The sequence below is a fragment of the Salvelinus namaycush genome, chromosome 32, assembly GCF_016432855.1.
Source record: "Salvelinus namaycush isolate Seneca chromosome 32, SaNama_1.0, whole genome shotgun sequence".
NCBI lineage: Eukaryota > Metazoa > Chordata > Actinopteri > Salmoniformes > Salmonidae > Salvelinus > Salvelinus namaycush.
In genome coordinates this window covers 400,799-426,307 of record NC_052338.1, presented here as the reverse complement: position 1 = coordinate 426,307, position 25,509 = coordinate 400,799, and the positions used below count along the sequence as shown (strand labels likewise).

The 25,509-nt window shown below is 46.4% G+C and overlaps 1 protein-coding gene across 1 annotated transcript in view; it reads right to left on the bottom strand.

Annotated features, from left to right (window-relative positions):
* Nucleotides 1–25,509, bottom strand: part of LOC120026741 (plectin-like) — a 158,080-nt gene that overhangs the window by 45,111 nt on the left and 87,460 nt on the right. The window contains exons 3-4 of the mRNA XM_038971463.1: nucleotides 13,976–14,037; nucleotides 5,942–6,031 (exon numbers count right to left, since the gene is read on the bottom strand). Coding sequence (XP_038827391.1) covers nucleotides 5,942–6,031; nucleotides 13,976–14,037 — 152 coding nt within the window. The remainder of the gene's footprint in view (nucleotides 1–5,941; nucleotides 6,032–13,975; nucleotides 14,038–25,509) is intronic.

The window sequence follows — 25,509 nt, the reverse complement described above, 5'->3', positions numbered from 1 at the left end:
TATCTCATGACTGTCCAGTCCCCCCTTCATTTTACATCTGGCTTTACATGGCCCTATTGAAAAGCGTTGTAATAAGATCCAGAGGCAGGAACATTATATGGAAAATGGGTGAAGATGAGAATGTTAAACCTGGACCACTAGCTATTGGATTCTTCCAATCATCAATCACTTCCATGTTCAATGCATCGATCTAAACATTACAAAATCAAAAAATGACATGAAAGCTACCCTTTGGCCCAGGAGTTGGACCCTGAGAAAAACGACAATTATTTTTGCAGATAAATGATACCTAAATTACATTATTACTATTTGATCTACTACACAATCCATTCTTACCAAGCAGATACCTGAAGTCAAGCAGTAGTGCTAAGAGACTTTATGCTTCTTAATCTCTAGATAATGGTCAAGTGTGCAGGAGACCTGCATATTTGGTCCACCATTACATGCATCGGTACAGCAAATCACAAGCTCTCAGTCAACCACAAGCTCCACTAGCGTACAGGTCGATCTCTTATTGGCTTGCAGTATCACTCTGGCTTCTGTTTACAGTGAGTTGGGTCAAATGAACGGATGCCTGTATCTCTTTCTCAGAACTCAGACTAATACGCTAAGACTTGGAGGGAGGGCACAGACGAAACTAGAAGACTGAACATGAAATGATCTAGGGCTGAAACTGAAGGAAATATCCCAGCTTTATTCATAATGTTTTTTATACAACGGGTGGGTCTAATCCTGAATGCTGGTTGGTTAAAACCGCACTCTAGCCGGTGTCAATTCCACAAGTTACCACCAGCTAAATCTATGACGTTAAAATGCATATTTACTCTGTTCCATCTGACTGCACTGTCTCATCAGCCCAGCCAGACAATTTATAAACATCTAGACATTCTCACATTTATTTTTGACTAACACTTCGTTTTCAACAGCAGAGATTTGTATAAACCTTGCTGTCTGTCTCTCTGATATTTGCAACCTTGTTTCAATATTCAAATTCGATCTTCAGCTGTCCCATAGTAATGAACGTGTCGGGAGTTGGATCGAAAGCACATATTTCTTTGCCAGGCAATATCACGCCTCATTAGCTCATTGTTTTGGATGTATCCAAATAAATGTCACTAGAAAACATCTTAAACAAATGCAAATGCAGCTACTTTGCTGTTATATTCTGGCTAGCTAGCAAGCAAGGGATTAGGACATTGCCAGCCAGTATGACAATGGAACATTTAGAATGAACCACATAGATACAGAACAAAAAGACTGAACGACTGGGTCGCATCTCTGGCTACCGAACCGATAGAACGAATGACCAGCCGGCTTGGGTAGCAACCCTAGATTTGTGTCGGAACTATATCTAGTTGAAGGATGAAATAGTGTGAATAAATTAATCAAAATAATGTGTTTAATGAAAATATGTCAATCATCATGAATATGTTGGTAACCAGTTGTATACAAGTGATAATGCCTTCGAAGCCGGTGTTTGGAGGATATACTGACTTGTCTCAGGCCCAACGACACCCGTGCCAATATATCCTACAAACACCGACTTCTCAGGCATTATCACTTAAATAAGTAACCAAGAAATCTACTCCACCCACATAGTTTATCACAGCACAATGACTAGGGACGACCAGTAATTTACCACACAATATCCCCAAATCCAACACAAAAAGGATAATCTTCATTCCCTACTCAGTGACGCTCAGCTCAACCTTCTTGCAGAGTTGGGTTGGGTTTCTTCTAAAAGAGTTGGGTTTCTGTGTTGCATCCCAATTGGCACCCTGTTCCCTACATAGCGTACCACTTTTGACCAGGGCCCATAGGGATCTGGTTAAATATAGTGCATTGCAGTGCATTTGGAAAGTATTCAGACCCCTTGACTTTTTCCACATTTTGTTATGTTACAGCCTTATTCTAAAAGGGCTTACCATATAATACCACATAATGACAAAGCGAAAGTTTTAAATGTTTTATTTACCCCTTCTTCTCCCCAATTTCGTGGTATCCAATTGGTAGTTACAGTCTTGTCTCATCGCTGCAACTCCCGTACGGACTCTGGAGAGGCGAAGGTCAAGAGCTGTGCGTCCTCCGAAACACAACCCAACCAACCTGCACTGCTTCTTGACACAATGTCCACATAACCCGGAAGCCAGCCACACCAACGTATCTGAGGAAACACAGTACACCTGTCGACGGTGTCAGCTTGCACTGCGCCCGGCCCTCCACAGAAGTCGCTAGTGCGTGATGGGACAAGGACATCCCTGCTGGCCAAACCCTCCCCTAACCCGGACGACGCTGGGCCAATTGTGCACCGCCCCATGAGTCTCCCGGTCGCGGCTGGCTGCGACAGAGCCTGGACTCCAACCCAGAATCTCAGAATCTCACAGCTAGCACCACTGAGCCACTTGGGAGGCCCCAATTTTTACAAACATTTTAAAATATGAAACAGAAATACCAGGTGCATCCTGTTTCCATTGATCATCCTTGAGATGTTTCGCACAACTTGTGTGCATGTCAGAGCGAAAAACAAGCCATGCGGTCGAAGGAATTGTCCGTAGAGCTCCGAGACATTATTGTGTCGAGGCACAGATCTGGGGAAAGGTACCAGAACATTTCTGCAGCTTTGAAGGTCCCCAAGAATACAGTGGCCTCCATCATTCTTAAATGGATGTAGTTTGGAATCACCAAGACTCTTCCTAGAGCTGGCTGCCCGGCCAAACTGAGTAATCGGGGGAGAAGGGCGAGTTCCTCTGTGGAGATGGGAGAACCTTCCAGAAGGACAACCATCTCTGCAGCACCACCAATCAGGCCTTTATGGTAGAGTGGCCAGAAGGAAGCCACTCCACAGTAAAAGGCACATGACAGCCCACTTGGAGTTTGCCAAAAGGCAACTAAAGGACTCTCAGACCATGAGAAACAAGTTTCTCTGTTCTGATGAAACCAAGATTCAACTCTTTGGCCTGAATGCTAAGTGTCACGTCTGGAGGAAACCTGGCACCATCCCTATGGTGAAGCATGGGGGTGACAGCATCATGCTGTTTTTTTAGCGGCAGGGACTGGGAGACTAGCCAGGATCGAGGGAAAGATGAACGGAGCAAAGTACAGAGAGATCCTTGATGAAAACCTGCTCCAGAGCGCTCAGGACCTCATATTAGGGCAAAAGTTCACCTTCCAACAGGACAACAACCCTAATCACACAGCCAAGACAACACAGGAGTGGCTTCGGGACAAGTCTCATAATGTCATTAAGTGGCCCAGCCAGAGCCCGAACTTGAACCTGATCTAACATCTCTGGAGAGACCTGAAAATAGCTGTGCAACAACGCTCCCCATCCAACCTGACAGAGCTTGAGAGGATCTGCAGAGAAGAACGGGAGAAACTCCCCAAATACATGTGTGCCAAGCTTGTAGCATCATACCCAAGAAGACTCGAGGCTGTAATTGCTGCTAAATGTGCTTCAACAAAGTACTGAGTAAAGGGTCTGAATACTTATGTAAACGTGATATTTCATGTATTTTTTATTAAATTACTAAACATGTCTAAAAACCTGTTTTTGCTTTGTCATTATGGTGTACTGTGTGTATGTTTAATTGGGGGGATAAAACGATGTAATCAATTTTAGAATAAGGCTGTAACATAACATGTGGAAAACGTCAAGGGGTCTGAATACTTTCCGAATGCACTGTATGTAGGGAATAGGGCGCCACTTGGGACACAACCCTAGTCTCTACAAGCTCGTCGACAAATGGAAAAAGAGGACGACGTTTCATACACAGAGAGGGCAAGACAAGGAGGTGACATCAACATGCACAACCCGGCAGCCACCTGGGGGAGTGACACATGCCACGCCTGAGGCACTACACAGTCCAGGCCCACTCACCAACCGCGAGTTCCTGACAACGTCACGCTCCCTCGGCTACCACAGCAAGATCATCACAAGAGAAGAGGCAAAGGCAAAGGGGGCAAAGGTCAGGGCAAGACAGGAATTAGAAAAGGAAAAACAGGGGTCAAACAAGTGCAAAAGCAGAGAAATAGAGAGAGTTAGAGAGAGAGAAAGAGCAAGAGCGAGCGACAGAGAAAGATAAGAAAATTATGAAATAAGTGTTAAATTAATGCTATGAGATATTATTTCCAAAAATAGCTTCAAATCAGTACTATGTATAGGTTAAGTCAAATCGTGAGGAATTCTTAAACAAGTAGTGTATTGTTCGTGGACCACATACTGTATCTCTGCAGGTTTTAACACATGCAATAAGGTGGTAAAAACAAAACCTACCAGCCTAGGTTGTGTATTACATGTGACGTCAAGTATAGGAAAGATTACAAAATATATAATGCATAATCATGTTTCTTTATAAACTCAGCAAAAAAATAACTTCCCGTTTTCAGGACCCTGTCTTTCAAAGATAATTTGTAAAAATCTAAATAACTTCACAGATCTTCATTGTAAAGGGTTTAAACACTGTTTCCCATGCTTGTTCGATGAACCATAAACAATTAATGAACACGCACCTGTGGAACTGTCGTTAAGACACTAACAGCTTACAGACGGTAGGCAATTAGGACACTAAAGAGGCCTTTCTACTGACTCTGAAAAATACCAAAAGAAAGATGCCCAGGGTCCCTGCTCATCTGCGTGAACGTGCCTTAGGCATGCTGCAAGTAGGCATGAGGACTGCAGGATGTGGCCAGGGCAATAAATTACAATGTCTGTACTGTGAGACGCATAAGACAGCGCTACAGGGAGACAGGACGGACAGCTGATCGTCCTCGCAGTGGCAGACCACGTGTAACAACACCCGCACAGGATCGGTACATCCGAACATCACACCTGCGGGACAGGTACAGGATGGCAACAACAACTGCCCGAGTTACACAAGGAACGCACAATCCCTCCAGCAGTGCTCAGACTGTCCGCAATAGGCTGAGAGAGGCTGGACTGAGGGCTTGTAGGCCTGTTGTAAGGCAGACATCACTGGCAACAACGTCGCCTATGGACACAAACCTACCGTCGCTGGACCAGACAGGACTGGCAAAAAGTGCTCTTCACTGACGAGTCGCGGTTTTGTCTCACCAGGGGTGATGGTGGAATTCGCGTTTATCGTCGAAGGAATAAGTGTTACACTGAGGCCTGTACTCTGGAGCGGGTTCGATTTGGAGGTGGAGGGTCCGTCATGGTCTGGGGCGGTGTGTCACAGCATCATCGGACTGAGCTTGTTGTCATTTTGCAGGCAATCTCAATGCTGTGCGTTACAGGGAAGACATCCTCCTCCCTCATCCCCCGTCCTGCAGGCTCATCCTGACATGACCCTCCAGTGTGATTTCCTGCAAGACAGGAATGTCAGTGTTCTGCCATGGTCAGCGAAGAGTCTGGATCTCAATCCCATTGAGCACATCTGGGACCTGTTGGATCGGAGGGTGAGGGCTAGGGACATTCCCTCAGAAATGTCCGGGAACTGGCAGGTGCCTTGGTGGAAGAGTGGGGTAACATCTCACAGCAAGAACTGGCAAATCTGCTGCAGTCCATGAGGAGGAGATGCACTGCAGTACTTAATGCAACTGGTGGCCACATCAGATACTGACTGTTACTTTTGGTTTAGACTCCCTCTTTGTTCAGGGACACTTTATCCCATTTATGTTAGTCACATGTCTGTGGACCTTGTTCAGTTTGTCTCAGTTGTTGAATCTTGCTATGTTCATACAAATATTTACACATGTTAAATTTGCTGAAAATAAACGCAGTTAACAGTGAGAGGAGGCTTCTTTTTTTGCTGAGTTTACAGCATCATGACAGATACATTTTTTTTTGTATAATGGACTGAAAAGTAGGATGGGGAAAAGGGACAGAAGGAAAAGAGAGGTTGGGAAAGAAGGTTGGATAGGTTGTAGCAGAAGCAGAGGTCCTTCTCCTTCCAGTCAGAGTGCAAAGGTCATAGGGACTCACCAGTGTCTCTCCAGAGAGCACCTCCAGCAGGGAGATGAGGTTGTGTCCATCTCTGAGGTCCTCGTACAGGTCAGTGATATGCCGCTGGGCCTGGGGAGGGGAGAGGAGAAGAGAGACAGTTTGAGACTATTCACAGAGATGCACAATGGATTCATTATGACTCAATGCACTTGAAGTTAAAGTGTTTTCTCTGTATTCAAAACACTGATCAGCTATGAGGAATGAATCATGTACTGTAAATACTCATGATCCAACAAGACCAGTGCTCAGAAAAGCTCTGTTTGTGAAGGAACAACACTGTTCCTGAGAATATAATCTGGGATTATGGGCCAATTTTCAGTAAACCACATTCACAATCACCACTTTGACAGACTCGAGTGACCAATGTATTTATAACTAAAGACACCTCTAGTAATGCTATAGTATCTCTGTCAGTATATCTTGATTGTGTTCATACTACACTACTCACACACGGCAAAATTATCACACCAAAAAAATAGAACAAATCAAATTGTATTTGTCACATGCGCCATATACAACAGGTGTAGACTTTACAGTGAAATGCTTACTTACAAGCCCTTAACCAACAATGCTTTAAGAAGTTATGAAAAATAAATGTTAAGTAAAAAATAGATTTTTTAAAATTACAAATAATTAAACAGCAGCAGTAAAATAACAATAGCGAGGCTATATACAGGCCAGGGGTACCGGTACAGCGTCAAGGTGCGGGGGCACCGTTTAGTCAAGGTAATTGAGGTATCATGTACATGTAGGTAGAGAGTGACTATGCATAGATAATAAACAGAGAGTAGCAGCAGCGTAAAAGAGGGGTATGGGTAGCCATTTGATTAGCTGTTCAGAAGTCTTATGGCTTGGGGGTAGAAGCTGTTAAGAAGCCTTTTGGACCTAGACTTGGCGCTCCGATACCACTTGCCATGCAGTTGTAGAGTGAACAGTCCATGACTAGCGTGGCTGGAGACTTCGACAATTTTTAGGGCCTTACTCTGACACCGCTTGGTATAGAGGTCCTGGATGGCAGGAACCTTGGCCCCAGTAATGTACTGGGCCGTATGCACTACCCTCTGTAGTGCCTTGCAGTCGGAGGCCGAGCAGTTGCCATACCAGGCAGTGATGCAACCAGTAAGATGCTCTTGATGGTGCAGCTGTAGAACCTTTTGAGAATCTGAGGACCCAAGCCAAATCTTTTCAGTCTCCTGGCACCACACGGCCAGGTCTCTGACCTCCTCCCTATAGGCTGTCTCATCGTTGTCGGTGATCAGGCCTACCACTGTTGTGTCATTGGCAAACTTGATGATGGTGTTGGAGTCGTGCCTGGCCATGCAGTCATGAGTGAACGGGGAGTACAGGAGGGGACTGAGCACGCACCCCTGAGGGGCCCCCGTGTTGAGGATCAGCGTGGCGGATGTGTTGTTGCCTACCCTCACCACCCGGGGGCGGCCCGTCAGGAAGTCCAGGATGCAGTTGCAGAGGGATGTGTTTAGTCCCAGGGTCCTTAGCTTAGTGATGAGCTTTGAGGGCACTATAGTGTTGAACACTGAGCTGTATTCAATGAATAGCATTCTCACATAGGTGTTCCTTTTGTCCAGGTGGGAAAGGGCAGTGTTGCGTGCAATAGAGATTGCATCATCTGTGGATCTGTTGGAGCAATATGCAAATTGGAGTGGGTCTAGGGTTTCTGGGATAACACAATTGTTTACGGGATCGTAAAACAGCAGCCATCTCCTTCGGCGCCATTCACCAAGCATTCACCATTGACATTCCTTTTGCCTCATCCCTCTCAACCATACCATTTTTCAATTCCTGATCAAGCCACAGGGATTTAAGTTTTTACAGTCATTTTCTTAATGGGTGCATGCTTATTCGTAACTGTGATAATCAATTTCATAAATGTGTCAAGTGCAACATCTGTTTGCTCCTCATTACACACCACGGACCAACAAAAATTCTTTACATCACCAACATAGGAATCAATACAAAACGTATTGTATGACCTCTTACACACTCTATTAGGCCCAGCCTTTGGAACTTTTCCTAGATATGGCTATTATATTGTGATCACTACATCCAATGGATCTGGATATTGTATTGTTGGTTAAATGCTTGTAAGTAAGCATTTCACTGTAAGGTCTACGCCTGTTGTATTCGACGCATTTGACAAATAAAGTTTGATTTGAGTCCAGTGGCACCCCTGTAAACTATTTCACGCTTGCCTGCTTAGCGAGTACTGCTTCCCCCTGATTCTGCTCATATGGAGACTCAAACTCAGGTCTTCTGCCACAAACACACGTGTGTTAGACGTGTTAGTTTCAAGTCTCCGGCAAGGGTAGTCATTATAAGGTTAACATGTGTCTGACTGGTTGAAGACTGTGTTAGCCTAGGCATTGGTCCTGTGACTTGGATGGGTCTCTTCAAGGAGGAGGTCAAAGAGGGGTGAAGTGTAACACAGGGGGTTCGGTGACCATGCTTGTCTGAGACCTGAAAAGTTGCATTGTCTGGCAGACTTGCATACAGGACACCTGTGTTAGAACCAATGTTCCCTCTAAGCTGCAAGCACATTAGCCCGAGACTGCCATGCAGCTCCCCGTGACTGCTGCGCAGAGCACAGGAGAAATATCAGCCCACGGAGAAAAACACGAGATTGAACTTCACTCAACTTACTGGAGTTTTTCCTGTTAGTTAACACTATCAACGTTTCCCTTTACAGTGGCAATTGTGATCGAATCAACGCAATATTAGCCACTTTCAAAGCAACATACCCGAAACAAAACAAACTATGCAAAAGATTTTGTTGTAGGCAGAACCCATCGGTAGGAGTAGGATTCTATTGCATTGACATGCAGTTCTCAGCCCGTACTCTACACAGACAAATAAATAAGCATAACCAATCAGAGCTGGACTAGGCCTATATGCAAATAGACCATTGCCATATATGGATCTTGTCACGCATGCTCCCGCTTCCCCTCTCTGGCACTCAAGGGCGCCAGGCTGCCCATCATTACGCACACCTGTCACCATCGTTACGTGCATCAGCACTTCATTGGACTAACCTGGATTCATCTGGAGTATTAAATGTTCAACCCCTGTACTTGCTTCTTGTCTCCCAGCGTCTGTCCTTACAGAATGCTGACACTAAAAACGGAAGCACCAGGGAGTTTTGTTTTTTGTTTTGGTTGGTGACATCAGGCCCGGGTGCCGCTGCCGAAGGAACCGGTGGTGCCTTTGTGGGCTCGTCGTGCTTCCTCACCTTAGCTGGCTCAAGAGGTTTCCTTGCCTTGGTTGGCACAGAAGGCTCCCACACCACGTCATGCCTCAGCCGGTTTGCCAGGCTCCAACGCCTCAGCCGGTTTGTCGGGCTCCCATGCCTCATCCGGCTCGTTAGGCTTCTACTCCTCAGCCGGCTCATTGGGCTCCAACATCTCAACCGGTTTGTCGGGCTCCCACGCCTCAGCCGGTTCGTCGGACTCCCACACCTCAGCCGGATCGTCTGGCTCCCATGCCTCGGCCGGCCTGTCAGGCTCACCCAGGTGGGACGCCGGGTGGCGCCCCTAGAGAGGGGGTACTGTCAAGCCTGCTCCCACTCCCCCTCTCTGGCGCTCGAGGGCACCAGGCTGCCTATCATTACGCACACCTGTCACCATCGTTACGCACATCAGCGCTTCATTGGACTCACCTGGACTCCTTCACGTTTTTGATTGCCTCCCCTATATCTGTCTATTCCTCACTTTCATCCCTCTCTCAGCATTGTCATTTTGTTTCCCCTGTCCAGACGCTGTCCGTGTTTTGTTTCATGTCTGTTATTTATTAAATACTCATTCCCTGTACTTGCTTCTCGTCTCCCAGTGTCTGTCCTCACAGATCTGTGTCATTTACTTTGAACTGGACAGCGTTTACAGCTGTGGTCGTGAGTAGATGCGCTTGTTTTGAGATTATTTATTTATATTTTTTATTTAACTAGGCAAGTCAGTTAAGAACAGCCTACCAAAAGGCAAAAGGTATCCTGCGAGGACGGGCGCTGGGATAAAAAAATATATATAAAAGAAATATAGAACAAAACACACATCACGACAAGAGAGACAACACAACATAACATAAAGAGATACCCATGACAACAACATAGCATTGCAACAACACATGACAACAACATGGTAGCAACACAACATGGCAGCAGCACAACATGGTAGCAGCACAAAATATTGTACAAACATTATTGGGCACAGACAACAGCACAAAGGACAAGAAGTTAGAGACAACAATACATCACGCAAAGGAGCCACAACTGTCAGTAAGAGTGTCCATGATTGAGTCTTTGAATTAAGAGATTGAGATAAAACTGTCCGGTTTGAGTGTTTGTTCCAGTCACTAGCTGCAGCGAACTGAAAAGAAAAGCAACCCAGGGATGTGTGTGCTTTGGGGACATTTATCAGAATGTGACTGGCATAATGGGTGTTGTATGTGGAGGATGAGGGCTGCAGTAGATATCTCAGATAGGGGGGAGTGAGGCCTAAGAGCGTTTTATAAATAAGCATCATCCGTGGGTCTTGCGAAGGGGTATACAGAGATGACCAGTTTACAGAGGAATATAGAGTCCAGTGATGTGTCCTATAAGGAGCATTGGTGGCAAATCTGATGGCCGAATGGTAAAGAACATCTAGCCGCTCGAGAGCACCCTTACCTGCCGATCTATGAATTACGTCTCCGTAATTTAGCATGGGTGAGATGGTCATCTGAATCAGGGTTAGTTTAACAGCTGGGGAGAAAGAGGAGCGATTACGATAGAGGAAACCAAGTCTAGATTTAGCTTTAGCCTGCAGATTTGATATGTGCTGAGAGAAGGACAGTGTACCGTCTAGCCATACCCCCAAGTACTTGTCTGACGTGACTACCTCAAGCTCTAAACCCTCAAAAGGTAGTAATCACACCTATTGGGAGAGGGGCATTCTTCTTACCAAACCACATGACCTTTGTTTTGGACGTGTTCAGAACAAGGTTAAGGGCAGAGAAAGCTTGTTGGACACTAAGAAAGCTTTGTTGTAGAGTGCAAACACAAAATCTGGGGAGCGGCCAGCTGAGTATAAGACTGTATCATCTGCATATAAATGGATGAGAGAGCTTCCTACTGCCTGAGCTATGTTGTTGATGTAAATTCAGAAGAGCGTGGGGACTAGGATCAAGCCTTGGGGTACTCCCTTGGTGACAGGCAGTGGCTGAGACTTTATACACTGCACTCTTTGAGAGAGGTAGTTAGCAAACCAGGCCAAAGACCCCTCAGAGACACCAATACTCCTTAGCCGGCCCACAAGAATGGAATGGTCTACCGCAGTGGTTCTCAAACTTTTTATAGTCCCGTACTCCTTCAAACATTCAACCTCCAGCTGCGTACCCCCTCTAGCACCAGGTTCAGCGCACTCTCAAATGTTGTTTTTTGCCATAAGAATGCGTGTGAATTTTTGTCACAACTCAGCTCATGGGAATTGACAGAGAGCTCTTATAGGAACAGGGCACAAATAATAATAATCAATCATTTTGCTCTTTATTTAGCCTTACATATAAAACCTTATTTGTTCATAAAAAGGTTAATGAGAAAGGTGTGATTGAAAAGATGCACTTAACTCTGCAATGTTGGGTTATATTGGAGAGAGTCTTAGTCTTAAATAATTTTCCACACACAGTCTGTGCCTGTATTCAGTTTTCATGCTAGTGAGGACCGAGAATCCACACATACGTAGGTACGTGGTTGCAAAGGGCATCAGTGTCTTAGCGCGATTTGCCAAGGCAAGAAACTGAGCGCAGCACTATCCAGAAATCTGTCAGTTCTGATTAAATTCAATTTTCACAGAACCGCTTGTTGCAATTTCGATGAAGCTCTCTTGTTCAGATATCAGTAAGTGGACTGGAGGCATGGCATGAAAGGGATAACGAATCCAGTTGTTTGTGTTGCCTGTTTCGGGAAAGTACCTGCGTAATTGCGCACCAAGCTCACTCAGGTGCTTTGCGATATCACATATGACATTTTCCGTAAGCTTGAGTTCATTTGCGCACAAAAAATCATACAATGATGGAAAGACCCGTGTGTTGTCCTTGTTAATGCAGACAGAAAAGAGCTCCAACTTCTTAATCATAGCCTCAATTTTGTCCCGCACATTGAATATAGTTGCGAAGAGTCCCTGTAATCCTAGATTCAGATCATTCAAGCGAGAAAAAACGTCACCCAGATAGGCCAGTCGTGTGAGAAACTCGTCATCATGTAAGGGGTCAGACAAGTGAACATTATGGACAGTAAAGAAAACTTTAAGCTCGTCTCTCAATTAAAAAACACATGCCAATACTTTGCCCCTTGATAGCCAGCGCACTTCTGTATGTTGTAAAAGCGTTTTATGGTCGTTGCCCATATCATTGCATATTGCAGAAAATGCATGAGAGTTCAGGGGCCTTGCTTTAACAAAGTTTACCATGGTTACATACGGACCGTTAGTGGAATTTCCACGAGAGTAATGGTTAATGTGGTTGGATGTTAATTATTTGACTAGGCTACCTGTATTTGACATTGTGTTGTTATTTTGCTGAACACTAGATAGTTTAAAATATATAGCCCCGTTGGAAAATATAAATGTGAAGCTTTTGATACAGTAGACCAGGTATTCCCAAACTGGGGTACATGTATGCCAAATAAAATGTGATTCACATTTAAAAAAAAAATGTGAATCACATTTTATTTGGCATACATGTACCACAGTTTGGGAATACCTGGTCTACTGTATCAAAAGCTTTGTGCAAGTCAATGGGTGACACCCTCCAGGAGTCGTCCAACTTCCCCACTTATCCCCTGGGTATTTATACCTGTGTTTTCTGTCTGTCTGTGCCAGTTCGTCTTGTTTGTCAAGTCAACCAGCGTTTTGTCTCAGCTCCTGCTTTTCCCTAGTCTCTCTTTTCCTCGCTCTCCTGGTTTTGACCATTGCCTGTCCTGACTCTGAGCCCGCCTGCCTGATCACTCTGCCTGCCTCTGACCCTGCCTGCCATCATGTGCCTTTGCCACTACTCTGGATTATCGACACCAGCTTTCCTTGACCTGTCATTTGCATGCCCCTGTTGCTGTAATAAACAGCTTCTGCATTTGGGTCTTACCTGAAACTTGATACCTATAAGAGTTAGGATCAGCTTGATCTCCCCCTTTAAATAAAGGACAAACCGTGGCTGCCTTCCAAAGCAATGGGAACATCCCCAGAGAGGAGAGACATGTTAAAAAGGTCAGAGATAGGCTTGGCGATTATATGGGTAGCAACCTTTAAAGAAGAAAATGTCAACCATCTGACCCAGATGTTTTTTTGGGGTCAAGTTTAAGGAGCTCCTTTAGTGCCTCGGACTCAGTGACTGGCTGCAGGGATAAACTTTGTAGCAAGGCAGCTTCCAAGAACCTCCAAATCATATTTGGTAGTCACAATGGAATTATACAGTGCAAATCCATCTTTTTATGCAAACCAAGCTTCCGTTGAGTAATATCAGATGATTTATAATACTAAGGCAGCACCACAGGCCAGTGTTTTCCTTTTCTTACCATAGACACTTACACAACAGGCAGTGATAATAGTAGTACCAGTTATGTTTTATGACCCGCTGGCTGGATAGAATATAGTACCACACATAAATGGCTGCAGCAATTAAACTGAGGAGCTGATGGATGAGCTCAAGAGTGAGGTGTTGTATATTTACATTTTACATTTACATTTTTAGTCATTTAGCAGACGCTCTTATCCAGAGCGACTTACAGTAGAGTGCATACATTTTATTACATTTACATACTGAGACAAGGATATCCCTACCGGCCAAACCCTCCCTAACCCGGACGACGCTATGCCAATTGAGCGTCGCCCCACGGACCTCCCGGTTGCGGCCGGCTGCGACAGAGCCTGGGCGTGAACCCAGAGACTCTAGTGGCGCAGCTAGCACTGCGATGCAGTGCCCTAGACCACTGCGCCACCCGGGAGGCTCATGTATATGTATATGTCCTCATCTTACCTTTATCAAGTGCTTGTTGACCCATTTTGTGAAGGTCTTTTTCTGTACCCGGTCCCGTTCATCTATGGTAGAGAGAGAAAGTGATGGTTAATATCAACAGCATGCAGAAACTCAACTTCAACTAAGAGACCAAGAGTTATATAGATATAGAATTCTGAGGTGTTTGAGGTAATGTCTATGGGGATCACAAACGTGTGAATAGTTCATACAGTCAAGTGGGGTGGTATGCTCATATCCATAAAACTGGATCAGAGAGGATAATAATTTTGAACAAAAAAGTTGTTTAAAAAAAAGTTCCATCTAACAGTTCTTACAGTGCCTTGGCAACACACACTTTATATATAAAAGTATGTGGAACCCCCTTCAAATGACTGGATTTGGCTATTTCAATCCCTGTAGGAATGTTACAACATCTAGTGGAAAGCCTTCCCAGAAGAGTGGAGGCTGTTAAAGCAGAAAAGGTGGGACCAACTCCATATTAATGCCTATAATTTTGGAATGATATGTTCGACGAGCAGGTGTCCGCATACTTTTGGTCATGTAGTGTATGAGGAGTGAGGGGGAGTACCTTACAGTGTTACCATTTGTTGCTCAACTGGGGAAGAGCAATCTCCCTAAATGAACATGTTCCACCTTGTAATACTGTTCTAAGGTCTGCTTTTGATTCCACCGTGTGATTACTAACTATAGAGGTCGGTCAACGCATGTCTGATTATGGGGAAGAGTGAAAACTGTCCTGCTATCGAACTCAACATCTACCAGCAGCAGGCGTGAGTTGTGCAATGTTTTTCACACAGTCTAACAACCAGGAACCTGATCCAAGCCTGGCAAGACCAATACCAAGGCAACCGAATTCTCACTTCCCTATTCAGTCTCATTCTGTACAGGAGTTTAACGCATCATTAAGATAAGAACATATAGCCAGCTACCGTATTATCTAAGCTTGAAATATAGAGATGGTTTAAGAGAGTGAGAATTGAGTACAGTTCATCTGTATCAAAGCAAAGGCTAGCATGGGAGTTGAAGCTATAATTCATTCATAAGTCATTTGTGACTTGAGAAATAGAGTTTGATTTCATCCCCAGGATAAGCTATTAGATCAAAACAGATCTCATGTGACAATGAGAAAGAACAGAGCAATGTCAGGGGAGTCATGGGGCAGGGCAAAAGAGGAGAAGATGTGCCCCACCAGTGCCAAATCCCTTTACTGGTACTGCCTGTGTACCAACACAGAAGTGGCAACGTGAGGTGCCACACACAACCTTTCCTGTTGTGCCAATGCAGCAACCTCATGGTAGGCAGCTAAGTCAAATCCCCCTCAGATATGTCTTCAACAGTAAAACTGTTTCCCAAATGGCACTATATTCCCTATAGTGCACTACATTTGACCAGCACCCCATATGACTGTATAGTGCACTATACAGGGAATAGGGTGCAATATGCGACAGAGCTTAAGAGTCCCCCTGCTGTGACACCGACTATGATGTACAGAAGCAAAAGTCAAGGGGTACCTGAAACAAACACTTAACATTCCAACCCCAAAGATGTTCCATTTCAAAACATCGTAATAGGAACTTAAATCAATTTATCATGAATGTGTGTTTTCGGTTGTAAAGCTATACAGTCTGGAACACTTTACTCCAAGCCATGGCTATAGCCGTTCATAGGCTGGGATACTGAGACAAGGATTGGAGTTAAGGGTTAGCCTTTCATAGTCTGAAATACTGAGACAAGGGTTAGAATTAAGAGTTATCCTTTCATAGTGTGAGATACTGAGACAGAGGTTGATGTGAATTTGAAAGTTTTTCTTTATTTTATATTTTTATTTAACCTTTTTTTTTTTACAGGGAAGTCATACTGAGACTAGGGTCTCTTTTACTGATGAACCCTGCATAAATACATCAAACACATACAATATACACTAGACAAAATGGCAAAACATGTTAAGAAAAACATATTTCAAATCAAATCTAATGTTATTGATCCCAAAAACATATTTAGCAGATGTTATTGATGGTGTAGCGAAATGCTTGTGTTCCTACTGTAGCTCCAACAATGCAGTAGTATCTAACAATTCACAACAACACACACAAATCTAAAAGTTAAATAATGGACTAAAGAAATATATAAATATTAGATTGAGCAATGTCGGAGTGGCATTGACTAAAATACAGTAGAATATATTTTTTTATTTAACCTTTATTTAACTAGGCAAATCAGTTAAGAACAAACTCTCATTTACAATGGCGGCCTACTGGGGAACAGTGGGTTAACTGCCTTGTTCAGGGACAGAATGACAGATTTCTACCTTGTCAGCTAGGGGATTCAACCTTTCGGTAACTGGACCAACGCTCTAACCACTAGGCTATATGAGATGAGTGAAGTAGTATGTAAACATTCAGTGACTAGTATTCCATTATTATCATTATTATTAATTCCATTATTCCAAGTCTATGTATACAGGGCAGCAGCCACCAAGGTGCAAGGTTGCGTAACCGGGTGGAAGGCGGCTAGTGATAGCTATTTAATAAATCTTCTTCAGGATCGGTGTCCCGTCCACGGGTTGGTTGAGCTAACGTAGGCTAATGTGATTAGCATGAGGTTGTAAGTAACAAGAAAACTTCCCAGGACATAGACATATCTGATATTGGCAGAAAGCTTAAATTCATGTTAATCGAACTGCACTGTCCAATTTACAGTAGCTATTACAGTGAAATAATACCATGCTATTGTTAGAGGAGAGTGCACCGTTTTATACTTGAAAAGTTATTAATAAACCAATTAGGTTTAAAACAAAAATTTTAACAGAAATGCAATAGTTCATTGGATCAATCTAAAACTTTGCACATACACTTCTGCTATCTAGCGGCCAAAATCTAATCTGAAACTGGGCTGGAAAAATACATTATGGCCTTTCTCTTGCATTTCAAAGATGATAGTACAAAAAATACAAAATATCAGGTATTTTTTTCTTTGTATTATCTTTTACCAGATCTATTGTGTTATATTCTCCTACATTCCTTTCATATTTCCACAAACTTCAAAGTGTTTCCTTTCAAATGGTATCAAGAATACGCATATCCTTGCTTCAAGGCCTGAGCTACAAGCAGCTTTAGATTTGGGTATGTCATTATGCAGTGCAAAAAAAATGAAAAACATGTTTTAAGTTTAAATGTTATAACAACCTAGCTATAGCTACATTTTTGTTATTTGGAGTTATTAAATACTTTTTGATTAGGGTCACAGCATATTATGCACATCTGCAAGGATAGGAGCAAAGGCTGGACAAATATTATTTATATCTTCAAATATTATTTATTATCTTTTTTTTGTTTTAATATGTTAAAATGCTATATACACAGCATCCTATGTACATAAGTGGACATTATAAAGGGCAATACTTTTCTGATAAAACAATGGCCAGCTTGGGTCACAGTTGCAAGTGGTTTTGTAAAAGCAAATAGGATATGTCTGGCCCGTGATTTCCTTGTGTTTTTCAATATGGCAAGTGCGCTGATTGAGTTTGACACCCCTGGGCTAGCGTATCTATTTATGTAGCTACTAGCTTTTTATTTAGCAAGCTAAATACACAGTGCCTAAAGATAGCTAACTAGCTGCTGGGAGGATGTTATGTCATTGGAAGAATGGGTGAGTGACTGACTTTTCCTCCTCATATTGTTTTTCGGTGGCTACAGCTAGAGATGCAGGTGTCATGCAGGTGTCAATTTGATAGCTAGCTATGCCGAACTTAAACAACGTATTAGCACATCTCTTAGTAGTCAATCAAATGTATTTTTCATCGATCAAATGGGAGACTTCCCATTTAGTTGTCAAAACGTGGGTTGGGACAGGCATGCATTGGCAGGCAAGCTGCAGAAGGACAAGCAGACTACTATTCCCCATCGTTTATCAGTGCATCGTTTGATGGCCAGTAGCTGAAAAAGTTTGAGGGTTTATCTAATGTTCCCTCGTTAGATTTTAGCTCATCTCGCGCTAGCATTAGTTGTTGATCTTGTTGTTGATGTGCATAGGCAACCGAGGGTGAGAGAGCCTACCTTTTCATGGTTGTTTGATCAATAGGACTGTCGCGCTGTTGCTATTGTAGCTGAAAAAGTTTGAGGGTTTATCTAATGTTCCCTCGTTAGATTTTAGCTCATCTCGCGCTAGCATTAGTTGTTGATCTTGTTGTTGATGTGCATAGGCAACCGAGGGTGAGAGAGCCTACCTTTTCATGGTTGTTTGATCAATAGGACTGTGAAGTTCCCAAACGTAAGAGGACTCCCGTGGTATTTACATAATTGCACTGTATTTTGTGGCTTTTGGAGAATTAGTTCTAAAGATTTAAAGTCGCGCTGTTGCTACTGCCTGTAAACACACAGTCCAGTTCAAAGCTGGATGTTGATCCAATATGGAGTAGCAGTCAGGCGTCTTTGTCTTGTCGTGTCCCATGTATATATCATTTAAAATATTTTTCTTCGCATATATTTTTTATATTTTTCTTAGCCTCAACTTCAGCATACTCTCCTGCAACCCGCCTCACCCAATGCGGTATGAATCTGCTATTTTCTTTACTTTAGAACCGGAACCCCCAACAGAAGCTAGCCAGCTAACTAGCTACTAACTAGTAGTCAGCTAGCCACTGCTAGCGGTCATTAGCTAACTTTAGCCGGACAACCCCTGCCAGTCTGCTCAGCGCGATTCAACCCAGAGCATATTGGACTTATCTTTTTCTCCATATCTCCGGACGCACCCTGACGCACCCTAACGACGCACCCTGACGACACGACGCACCCTGACGACACGACGCACCCTGATGAACCCTAACGACGCACCCTGACGAACCCTAACGACGCACCCTGACGAACCCTAACGACGCACCCTGACGAACCCTAACGACGCACCCTGACGAACCCTAACGACGCACCCTGACGAACCCTAACGACGCACCCTGACAAACCCTAACGACGCACCCTAACGACGCACCCTGACGCACCCTAACGACACACCCTGACGCACCCTAACGACGCACCCTAACGACGCACCCTGACGCACCCTAACGACGCACCCTAACGACGCACCCTAACGACGCACCCTAACGACGCACCCTGACGAACCCTAACGATGCACCCTGACGAACCCTAACGACGCACCCTGACGAACCCTAACGACGCACCCTGACGCACCCTAACGACGCACCCTGACGCACCCTAACGACGCACCCTGACGCACCCTAACGACGCACCCTGACGAACCCTAACGACGCACCCTGACGAACCCTAACGACGCACCCTGACGAACCCTAACGACGCACCCTAACGACAAACCCTGACGAACCCTAATGACGCACCCTGACGCACCCTAACGATGCACCCTGACGCACCCTAACGACGCACCCTGACGCACCCTATCGACGCACCCTGACGCACCCTAACGACGCACCCTGACGACACGACGCACCCTGACGACACGACGCACCCTGACGAACCCTAACGACGCACCCTGACGAACCCTAACGACGCACCCTGACGAACCCTAACGACGCACCCTGACGAACCCTAACGACGCACCCTGACGAACCCTAACGGCGCACCCTGACGAACCCTAACGACGCACCCTGACGAACCCTAACGACGCACCGTGACGAACCCTAACGACGCACCCTGACGCACCCTAACGACTCACCCTGACGCACCCTAACGACGCACCCTGACGACGCACCCTGACGCACCCTAACGACGTACCCTGACGAACCCTAACGACGCACCCTGACGCACCCTAACGACGCACCCTGACGCACCCTAACGACGCACCCTGACGCACCCTAACGACGCACCCTGACCCACCCTAACGACGCACCCTGACCCACCCTAACGACGCACCCTGACGCACCCTAACGACGCACCCTGACGACACGACGCACCCTGACGACACGACGCACCCTAACGACGCACCCTGACGAACCACCCTGACGCACCCTAACGACGCACCCTGACGCACCCTAACGACGCACCCTGACGCACCCTAACGACGCACCCTGACGAACCCTGACGACGCACCCTGACGAACCCTAACGACGCACCCTGACGAACCCTAACGACCCTGACGAACCCTGACGAACCCTAACGACGCACCCTGACGACCCTAACGACGCACCCTGACGCACCCTAACGACGCACCCTGACGCACCCTAACGACGCACCCTAACGACGCACCCTAACGACGCACCCTAACGACGCACCCTAACGACGCACCCTGACGCAACCTAACGACGCACCCTGACGCACCCTGACGCACCCTAACGACGCACCCTGACGCACCCAAACGACGCAACCCGCCTCACCCAATGCGGTATGAATCTGCTATTTTCTTTACTTTAGAACCGGAACCCCCAACAGAAGCTAGCCAGCTAACTAGCTACTAACTAGTAGTCAGCTAGCCACTGCTAGCGGTCATTAGCTAACTTTAGCCGGACAACCCCTGCCAGTCTGCTCAGCGCGATTCAACCCAGAGCATATTGGACTTATCTTTTTCTCCATATCTCCGGATTCCTACCGCCACTCCTTGGGCTACAATACCTATTTTGCCAATTGGCCTGGACCCCTTTTACTGCCGATACGGAGCCCGGCTGATTCATCACGCCTGGACTACCAGTGTAATCCGCCCGAGGGATTTTTTCAACAGGCTCCTCCATCGCGACGTCCCCTGAATGTTCATCTGCTAGCCTGCTAGCCGCGGCCCGCTAGAGCATAGCTCCCTCTTAGCTGAAGAGGTCCATCAGCCAATTTCTTGGGCTACTATACCTATTTTGCCAATTGGACTGGACCCTTTTACTACACGGAGCCCTGCTGATCCAGCACGACTGGTCTGCTGACGTAACAGCACGAGGGAGCTACAACAGACTTACTCCGTCGCAACGTCCCTCTAAGGCCCTTCTGATAGCCTGCTCGTCCCGGCCCGCTAGCTGTCTGAATCGCAGTGTCTCCAGCCCGCCTAACTACTCACTGGACCCTATGATCACTTGGCTACGCATGCCTCTCCCTAATGTCAATATGCCGTGTCCATTGCTGTTTTGGTTAGTGATTATTGTCTTATTTCACTGTAGAGCCTCCAGCCCTGCTCAATATGCCTTAGCTAACCCTTTCGTTCCACCTCCCACACATGCAGTGACCTCACCTGGTTTAAATGGTGTCTCTAGAGACAATACCTCATCGTCACTCAATGCCTAGGTTTACCGCCACTGTATTCACATCCTACCATACTTTTGTCTGTACATTATGCCTTGAATAAATTCTACCGCGCCCAGAAACCTGCTCCTTTTACTCTCTGTTCCGAACGTACGAGACGACCAGTTCTTATAGCCTTTAGCCGTACCCTTATCCTACTCCTCCTATATTCATCTGGTGATGTAGAGGTTAATCCAGGCATTGTAGTGCCTAGCTCCACTCCCATTCCCCAGGCACTCTCATTTGTTGACTTCTGTATCCGTAAAAGCATTGGTTTCATGCATGTTAACATTAGAAGCCTCCTCCCTAAATTCGTTTTATTCACTGCTTTAGCACACTCTGCCAACCCGGATGTCCTAGCCGTGTCTGGATCCTGGCTTAGGAAGGACACCAAAAACCCAGAAATTTCCATCCCTAACTATAACATTTTCCGACAAGTTAGAACTGCCAAAGGGGGAGGAGTTGCAATCTACTGCGGAGAATAGCCTGCAGAGTTCTGTCTTACTATCCAGGTCTATGCCCAAACAATTCGAGCTTCTACTTTTAAAAATCCCCCTTTCCAGAAACAAGTCTCTCACAGTTACTATGGACCACCTTCTGCCCCCAGCTGTGCCCAGGACACCATATGTGAATTGATTGCCCCTCATATGTCTTCAGAGCTCGTGCTGCTAGGTGACCTAAACCGGGAAATGCTTAACACCCCGGCCATCCTACAATCTAAGCTTGATGCCCTCAATCTCACACATATGATCAATGAACCTACCAGGTACAACCGCAAATCCGTAAACACGGGCACCCTCATAGATATCATCCTAACCTACCTGCCCTCCAAATACACTTCTGCTGTCTTCAACCAGGACCTCAGCGATCAGTGCCTCATTGCCTGCATCCGTAATGGGTCTGCGTTCAAACGACCACCCCTCATCACCGTCAAACGCTCCCTAAAACACTTCAGTGAGAAGGCCTTTCTAATCGACCTGGCCCGGGTATCCTGGAAGGATATTGACCTCATTCCGTCAGTAGAGGATGCCTGGTTATTCTTTAAAATGCTTACCTCACCATCTTAAATAAGCATGCCCCATTCAAAAAAATTTGAACCAGGAATAGATATAGCCCTTGGTTCACTCCAGACCTGACTGCCCTTGACTAGCACAAAAACATCCTGTGGCATACTGCATTAGCATCGATTAACCCCCGCGATATGCAACTTTTCAGGGAAGTTAGGAACCAATATACACAGGCAGTTAGGAAAGGAAAGGCTAGCTTTTTCAAACAGAAATGTGTAACACAAACTCCAAAAAGTTCTGTGACACTGTAAAGTCCATGGAGAATAAGAGCACCTCCTCCCAGCTGCCCACTGCACTGAGACTAGGAAACACTGTCACCACCGATAAATCCACGATAATTGAGAATTTCAATAAGCATTTTTCTACGACTGGCCACGCTTTCCACCAGGCTACCCCTACCCCGGTCAACAGCCCTGCACCCCTCACAGCAACTTGCCCAAGCCTCCACCATTTCTCCTTCACCCAAATCCAGATAGCTGATGTTCTGAAAGAGCTGCAAAATCTGGACTCCTACAAATCAGCCAGGCTAGACAATCTGGACCCTCTCTTTCTAAAATGATCCACAAAAATTGGTGCAACACCTATTACTAACCTGTTCAACTTCTCTTTCGTATCGTCTGAGATCCCCAAAGATTGGAAAGCTGCCGCGGTCATCCCCCTCTTCAAAGGGGGAGACACTCTAAACCCAAACTGCTACAGACCTATATCTATCCTACCCTGCCTTTCTAAGGTCTTCGAAAGCCAAGTTAACAAACAGATCACCGATCATTTCGAATCCCACCGTACCTTCTCCGGTATGCAATCTGGTTTCCGAGCTGGTCATGGGTGCACTTCAGGCACGCTCAAGGTCCTAAACGATATCATAACCGCCATCAATAAGAGACAATACTGTGCAGCTGTATTCATCGACCTGCCCAAGGCTTTCGACTCTGTCAATCACCACATTCTTATCGGCAGACTCAACAGCCTTGGTTTCTGAAATGACTGCCTTGCCTGGTTCACCAACTACTTCTCAGACAGAGTTCAGTGTGTCAAATCGGAGGGCCTGTTGTCCGGACCTCTGGCAGTCTCTATGGGGGTGCCACAGGGTTCAATTCTCGGGCCGACTCTTTTCTCTGTATACATCAATGATGTCGCTCTTGCTGCTGGTGATTCTCTGATCCACCTCTACGCAGACGACACCATTCTATAAACTTCTGGCCCTTCTTTGGACACTGTGTTAACTAACCTCCAGGCGAGCTTCAATGCCATACAACTCTCCTTCCGTGGCCTCCAACTGCTCTTAAATGCAAGTAAAACTAAATGCAAGCTCTTCAACCGATCGCTGCCCCAAAGCCAATTCCTACCTTTGGACGCCTTTACTTCCAGTTCTCTGCTGCCAATGACTGGAACGAATTGCAAAAGTCACTGAAGTTGGAGACTCATATCTCCCTCACTAACTTTAAGCACCAGCTTTCAGAGCACCTCACAGATCACTGCACCTGTACGTAGTCATACTGTAAATAGCCCATCCAACTACCTCATCACCATACTGTTATTTACATATTGTAACGGTTTTCCTCCTCCTCTTCGGAGGAAGAGGAGGAGTAGTGATCAGACCAAAATGCAGCGGGTTTTGAAAACATAATGAATTTATTAACTGCCGAAAACGAACACGAAAACAAACACTTGGAATGATTACAAAATAACAAAACGAACGTAGATTGACCTAAACCATGAGAACTTACATATAACACGAAGAACGCAGGAACAGGTACAGACTATAACAAACGAACGAACAAACGCTACAGTCCCGTGTGGTACGAACAAACATACAGACACGGAAGACAACCACCCACAAACAAACAGTGTGAACAGCCTACCTTTATATGGTTCTCAATCAGAGGAAACGTCAAACACCTGTCCCTGATTGAGAACCATATAAGGCTAATTACCAACGACCTAAACATAGAAACACAAAACATAGAATGCCCACCCCAACTCACGCCCTGACCAACTACACACATACAAAAACAACAGAAAACAGGTCAGGAACGTGACAGAACCCCCCCCTCAAGGTGCGAACTCCGGGCGCACCCCTAAAACTCAAGGGGAGGGTCTGGGTGGGCATCTGTCCGCGGTGGCGGCTCCGGCGCAGGACGAGGACACCACTCCACCATTGTCTTTGTCCCCCTCCTTAGCGTCCTCCGAGTGGCGATCCTCGCCCCCAACCCTGGTCTAGGAACCTTCACACCGGTCCCCCCTAGATAATTCAGGACATAGAGGTAGCTCAGGACAGAGAGGTAGCTCAGGACAGAGAGGTAGCTCAGGACAGAGAGATAGCTCAGGACAGAAGGGTAGCTCAGGACAGAGAGGCAACTCTGGACTACTGGCAGCTCCGGACTGAGTGGCAGCTCCGGACTGAGTGGCAGCTCCGGACTATAGGGCAGCTCCGGACTATAGGGCAGCTCCGGACTGTAGGGCAGCTCCGGACTGTAGGGCAGCTCATGACTGTAGGGCAGCTCATGACTGTAGGGCAGCTCATGACTGTAGGGCAGCTCATGACTGGAAGGCAGCTCATGACTGGAGGGCAGCTCATGACTGAAGGGCAGCACCGGACTGGCGGGCAGCTCCGGACTGTAGGGCAGCTCATGACTGTAGGGCAGCTCATGACTGTAGGGCAGCTCATGACTGTAGGGCAGCTCATGACTGGAAGGCGGATCTTGGCTGGCTGGCTCTGGCGAAGCCTGGCTGGCTGGCGGATCCTGGCTGGCTGGCTCTGACGGATCCTGGCTGGCTGGCGGCTCTGGCGGATCCTGGCTGGCTGGCGGATCCTGGCTGGCTGGCGGCTCTGGCGGATCCTGGCTGGCTGGCGGCTCTGGCGGATCCTGGCTGGCTGGCGGATCCTGGCTGGCTGGCGGCTCTGGCGGATCCTGGCTGGCTGGCGGATCCTGGCTGGCTGGCGGCTCTGGCGGATCCTGGCTGGCTGGCGGCTCTGGCGGATCCTGGCTGGCTGGCGGCTCTGGCGGATCCTGGCTGGCTGGCGGCTCTGGCGGATCCTGGCTGGCTGGCGGCTCTGGCGGATCCTGGCTGGCTGGCGGCTCTGGCGGATCCTGGCTGGCTGGCGGCTCTGGCGGATCCTGGCTGGCTGGCGGCTCTGGCGGCTCCTGGCTGGCTGGCGGCTCTGGCGGCTCCTGACTGGCTGGCGGCTCTGGCGGCTCCTGGCTGGCTGGCGGCTCTGGCGGCTCCTGGCTGGCTGGCGGCT